At 63.8% G+C, this 5711-nt stretch overlaps 2 protein-coding genes across 2 annotated transcripts in view; both read left to right on the forward strand.

The window, feature by feature from the left end:
* Nucleotides 1–41, forward strand: part of AMT (aminomethyltransferase) — a gene marked incomplete at its 5' end in the record, with an annotated part of 3460 nt that extends 3419 nt beyond the window's left edge. Inside the window, one exon of the mRNA XM_029958365.1 lies at nt 4–41. Within this exon, the coding sequence (XP_029814225.1) occupies nt 4–41 (38 nt within the window). The remainder of the gene's footprint in view (nt 1–3) is intronic.
* Nucleotides 42–148: 107 nt separating this feature from the next.
* The window catches only part of UBA7 (ubiquitin like modifier activating enzyme 7), a 7964-nt gene continuing 2401 nt past the window's right edge, over nt 149–5711 (forward strand). Inside the window, 20 exon segments of the mRNA XM_029958262.1 lie at nt 149–309; nt 613–747; nt 815–921; nt 1091–1181; nt 1292–1433; nt 1538–1635; nt 1740–1886; nt 1968–2120; nt 2302–2409; nt 2489–2569; nt 2656–2811; nt 2917–3082; nt 3160–3356; nt 3585–3649; nt 3805–3988; nt 4094–4168; nt 4610–4796; nt 4993–5102; nt 5189–5275; nt 5344–5535. Coding sequence (XP_029814122.1) covers nt 187–309; nt 613–747; nt 815–921; nt 1091–1181; nt 1292–1433; nt 1538–1635; nt 1740–1886; nt 1968–2120; nt 2302–2409; nt 2489–2569; nt 2656–2811; nt 2917–3082; nt 3160–3356; nt 3585–3649; nt 3805–3988; nt 4094–4168; nt 4610–4796; nt 4993–5102; nt 5189–5275; nt 5344–5535 — 2604 coding nt within the window. The 5' untranslated portion in view covers nt 149–186.

The following is a 5711-nucleotide window of genomic DNA, read 5'->3' on the forward strand; positions in this document are numbered from 1 at the left end:
GAGGGTCTCATAGCAGGTACGAGGGGAAATGCCGGCAGTAGGTACGGATATGGGTGGGGAGCCTGGTAACAGGCATGGACAGAGGTCCCACTAATATATACTGGTATGGGTAGACGTCACAGTGATTGATACAGGTATGGATGGGGATCCCTGTAACATGTATGGGTATAGACAGGGGTCCTGATTATGGGTACAGACCCAGGTGGGGTCCCAGTACTCGGTACAAGTATGGACGGGGATCCCCATATGGATACAGACAGGGTTCCCAGTAATGGGCACAGGTTTGGATAGAGGCCCCATGACATACAGGTAACAGACAGGGTGCAGACCAGTGGGGGTCCCAATACCAGGTATGGGTATGGATGGAGGTCATAGTAATGGCTGCAGATGCAGGTGGGGGATCCCTGTTGCAGGTATGAGTACAGGGTGAGGGGGCTCTCAATAATAGGTACAGGTTGGGAGTCCTGGTAAGGCTCAGGGTGCCCTCATTGTCACAGGTAGGGTCCTCAGCAGAGGCCTCCTCACCAGTGCAGACAGGGCCCCGTGGAGCACCTCACTGTGGTGACTGCACCCCAAACCTGCAGGGTGCCCCACCACCTGTCCACTCTGCAGTTCCTCCTGGGGCAGAGCGATGTGGGCCAGAACCGTGCTGAGGCATCCCAGCGAGTCCTGGCTGAGCTGAACCCCAGTGTGGTGGTGGAGGCTCATACCGGGGAGCTGTCAGAGGCCTTCCTCGCCTCCTTCCAGGTGAGCCTGTGTCCCCATGCCCTGGGGCCCCTTGGGATGGTGGCATCCACTGATAGTCCTGGCACAGGTGGTGGTGCTGACTGAGTCGCCGCTGGAGGAGCAGCTCCGCATTGGGGACTTCTGCCATGCTCAGGGCATCTGCTTCATTGTGGCCGATGCCAAGGGGCTGGCAGGGTAAGGGATCTCTGCCATGGGGCCCTGCCACTGGCTCCAAGTCACCTTATCCCCAGAGCTCCCAGCCCTGTGCTGCAGTCCCCATCCCGCTGGCCCAGGCAGGATCTGGCAGTGCTGGGGCAGCTTGATAAGGCAGCTTCTCCAGCAAAGCCCCATTGGTCCTCTCCAGGCAGCTGTTCTGTGACTTTGGGGAGCACTTCGTCATTGATGACCCAGCAGAAGGGGACCCGGTGTGTGCCACCGTGCAGCACATCTCCCAGGTAGAACAGAGGGCAGCCCCCGCTGGGTCCTCCCAAATGCTGCTGCCCCTCTGCTGGCTCTCTGCCACCCTAGACCAGTCCCCCACCCTCACATCCCTTCCCCTCCTCAGGGCAACCCAGGAGTGGTGACATGCGTGGGGACAGAGGACAGCCACGGCCACCAGTTCTGCGACGGTGACCTGGTGACGTTTTCTGGCGTGGAGGGGATGACAGAGCTGAACGGCCGGGAGCCTGTCCCCGTGCATGTGCTGGGTGAGACCCCGGGGGGGTCCCAGCTGCCCTGGCTCAGGGTTGGGGACCTCACTGGGCCCTTGGTGGTGACTCTGACGTGACGTCCACGCCTGTCTCATCCCCAGATGCCTTCAGGCTGGAGATTGGTGATACCAGCTCCTTCTCACCCTACCGCCGCGGGGGCCTGGTTTCAGAGGTGCGGCAACCCCGGGAGTGTTCCTACGTAAGTCCCCCTTGGCCCCGGGGTGCTTCTGCACCACCATGCTGTGCTGTGCCGTGCCTGGCCCTGGGGAAGCACTCACCCAATCCCTGGTGCTGTGCCGGCAGGAACCCCTGTGCCAGGCACTGGAGGAGCCCAGGATCCAGGTGGCAAGTCCTGAGGAACTGCCACGCAGCCGCAGCCTGCACGTCGCCTTCCGGGCCCTTCACGCATTTCGCAGGGAGCAGGGCCGCCTGCCCCGGCCCCGGGTGCTGGTGAGTCCCCGTCCTGCCCCTGCCCAACTCTCCGGCCCCTCACCACTCTGCCGGGGGCTCCCCTCACCCCTCTGCCCGCAGGCAGATGCCGAGCGGGTGCTGGAGCTGGCGTGGAGCCTGGGGACACATCCCCTGGATGAGGACATCGTGCGCGCCTTTGCCTGCGTGAGCGCGGGGAACCTGTGCCCCGTGGCCGCCGTCGTCGGGGCATTGGCAGCCCAGGAGGTGCTGAAGGTGAGCGGGGGCGGGGGTCCCACCCCTGGGGTCCCGCTGGCCATGGCTCTTCACTGGCGTTTGGTGGCCACGAGAGGGCACTTGCTGCCCGCCTGGGGACGCTGGGACGGGCAGCAGGGCTGGGGCGGGGTGGGGGGTGAGCACCGCGCTGGCCACCAGCTGACAGGGCCATTCGCCCCAGGCCATCACTAGGAAGTTCCTGCCCCTGAACCAGTGGTTGTACTTCGATGCCCTGGAGTGCCTGGCGCTGGCGGGAGCCGCGCAGCTGACGGAGGTGGACTGTGTCCCGGTGAGACTCTCTGCCCAGCCTCTCCCGGGTGCCTGGCGTGCCATGGCCACTGGGCTTACACGACTCCTCATCCCGGCAGAGAGGCTCTCGCTACGACGGCCAGATCGCCGTCTTCGGGGCCAACTTCCAGGAGCAGCTGGGTCGCCAGAAGTACCTGGTGGTGAGCTGGGGCAGGGGCCACAGCGCTGGGAGGCTGTGGAGCGTCCAACCAGCAGGTGGGGAGCTGCAGCCGCTCTGCCCTGGCAGGTGGGAGCCGGCGCCATCGGCTGTGAGTTGCTGAAAAACTTTGCCATGATGGGGCTGGCGGCAGGGCCAGGCGGGGAACTCATTGTCACCGACATGGACGCTGTTGCCCTCTCCAACCTCCATCGGCAGTTTCTCTACCGCTCAGCAGATATATCGGTGAGGTGGCATGAGGCAGGGACTGAGTTCCCCCTGAAGGGCATCTTGGCTGTCCCAAGGGCTGTAGGGGGGGAAGTGCTGACCATCCCCTCTCTGCCGTGGCAGGAGCCTAAGTCTGTGGTGGCCGCGAAGGCCATACGGCGAATGAACCCCCATGTCAGGGTGACAGCTCAGCAGAACCAGGTGGGACCTGCCACTGAGCCACTCTATGGGGACGACTTCTTCCGGCGCCTGGACGGTGTCACCAGCGCCCTGGACACAATGGAGGCCCGTGAGTGCTGGGAAGAGGAAAGGGGCTGAGCCCCTGGATGTACCCCCTGGCTCCCCAGCATTCCTGGCTCCCTGCAGGAACCTACTTGGAGAGCTGCTGCCTCCGATGCCGCACACCACTTGTGGACTCGGGCACAGAGGGGCCGCGGGGAAACGTGCTGCCCATGGTGCCACACCTGACCAAGCCTCTGGAGCCGGGTGGGACCCCCAGGGATGGCACCTTCGCCTCCTGCACCTTGCGGTACTTCCCCCGCACCATCCAGCACACACTGCAGGTAGGCTGAGCCACCCTGGCCACAGCACCCAGCAAGGAGGCACCATGACCTTTGTCTTCCTTCCCTGTTTCCCCTCCAGCAGTGAGCCACAGGCAGGATACAGCCCCAGCTGCTTCCTGCTGGTAGCCTGAGTGCTGCTGCTGGCCCTGCCATAGTCTCTTCCTCCTACTGGGTTTGGGTTGGCCATGAGGGGGGTCCCCGTGCTCAACACCCACTCTTCCTCCACAGTGGGCCCGTGATGAGTTTGAGGGGCTTTTCCAGCTGCCTGCAGAGCACATCAACCGGTTCATGGAGTGAGTGGGCTTGGGGGCAGTGACACTGGGAGAGGAGCTGCCAGCTCTGCCAGGGCACTGCTGGGGCTGGGGAGAGGATGCCAGACTGCTGCATCCCACCCAGGTGTCCCGCGGGATTGCTCTCAGGCCAGCATCAGCAGTGCCTGGTTTTACAGAGACCCAGCTTTCCTGGAGCAGCTGCCAGCGGGGAAGGCCCTGAAGGTCCTGGAGCAGGTGCGGGACAGGCTGCGGGAGCGGCCGCGGGACTGGCGGGACTGTGTGCTCTGGGCACGCCGGCACTGGCAGAGCCGCTACCACGATGCCATCGCCCAGCTGCTGCACATCTACCCCCCGGAGCATGTGAGCCCAGTGCCCATGGGGCTGGCACCCCTGCACCCCTTCCAGCCGCCTCGCTGCAGCCAGGGACACACATCCCTGGGCCTGATTTTTTTCTCCCTGTTCTAGGAAACCAGCCCGGGTGTCCCCTTCTGGGCAGGGGACAAGAGCTGTCCCCATCCGCTGACATTCAACCCTGAGAATGTGAGTGCAGGGAGAGCTGTGGGGTGCCTCCCGGGTGTCCCCTTCTGGGCAGGGGACAAGAGCTGTCCCCATCCGCTGACATTCAGCCCCGAGAATGTGAGTGCAGGGAGAGCTGTGGGGTGCCTCACGGGAACAGTGTGGGCTGAGGGAGAGCCGAGCCTGTGCCAGGGGTACAGGGATGCTGGACTGTGGTTGTGCTCCATCTGCCACAGTCTGTCCAGGGCTGACAGGTCCTGGGCTGGGTCTGTCCTTGTCCCATGGTCAGCAAGGGCACTGCTGGGTACAGCCTGCATGTGCTCTCTGGCCTGAGGAGGAGAGGCTCCTCCATCTCCACCTTGGGACAAAGCCAGACTGTTCTACCAGTTCAGGGCAGTGCAGGCAACCTTTGGCCGTGTGGGACCACCCCAGCAAGGCGTCCCATAGCCCCATTCTGCCCTGCAGGACACCCACCTGGACTATATCCTGGCCACTGCCCACCTCTTTGCCCAAGTACACAGGGTGCCACCATGCAGGGACCGGAGAGCCGCTCAGGACATCCTCCACAGTGTGGTCCTGCCACCCTCTGCACTCCAGGAAGGGCTTCAGATCCCCCTCACAGAGGAGCAGGAGGAGGCACAGAAGCCCACAGGTGAGGCACCTCACACTCCTTGGTCCCCTCGGGCACGTCCCCAGGTCCCCCAGTCCAGCCTGGTGGTGGTGGGGCTGCAACTGCTCCTCCCTGCTCCAGCACCCAGCAGGACCTGGACTGAGGTGGGGGCACTGTGCCGTGCCCCTTGCAGTGCCACAGTGCAGGGGTACCACACCAAGGGTTTGTGTGCCCCCAGACCGCAAGCAGCTGACAGAGCTTATCCAGGACCTGGCGCAGCAGAGACAGGAGCTGATGGGGCATGAGGAGGCACAAGTGCCCCTGATGGAGCCCATCCACTTTGAGAAGGTACCGGAGCCGGGCAGGTGGCCCTGCTCAGCTTGGGGGGTTGATGTCCCCATAGGATGCTCATGTCCCCACACTCTTCCCCACAGGACAACGATATCCACGTGGACTTTATCACTGCAGCATCCAACCTGCGCGCAGAGAACTATGGCATCCCCCCTACTGACTGGATGACGGTGAGAGGGGTGGCTCATGGGGTCCCTGTCCTGGGCGGGGCAGCTGGTGACACCCCTCCTCTCCTCAGAGCAAGCGGATCGCCGGGCGCATCTTGCCTGCCATCATCACCACCACGGCAGCCGTGGCTGGGCTGGCATGCTTGGAGGTCTACAAGCTGGTATGGGGGTGCCAGGACCTCAGCTGCTACCGCAACAGCAACATCTCCCTGTCCAACTGCCTGCTGCTCCGCCGCGTCCCACTCCCACCGCCCACCTACTGGGTAAGGCCCTCTCCCTGGGGGCAGCACAGGTGGGAGACGCCTAGGGGTTGGTGGCATCTGCGGTGGGACAACATCAGGGAGAGCCAGGAGCAAGGGGCAGCCCTGATTGTAGCACTACAGCAATGGTTCCGGGTGTCACAGTGGGTCGGGAACGCTGCCAGGCAGCGGGGAACCAG

This window comes from Manacus vitellinus, unplaced genomic scaffold, assembly GCF_001715985.3.
Source record: "Manacus vitellinus isolate BGI_N305 unplaced genomic scaffold, ASM171598v3 scaffold_14_pilon, whole genome shotgun sequence".
NCBI lineage: Eukaryota > Metazoa > Chordata > Aves > Passeriformes > Pipridae > Manacus > Manacus vitellinus.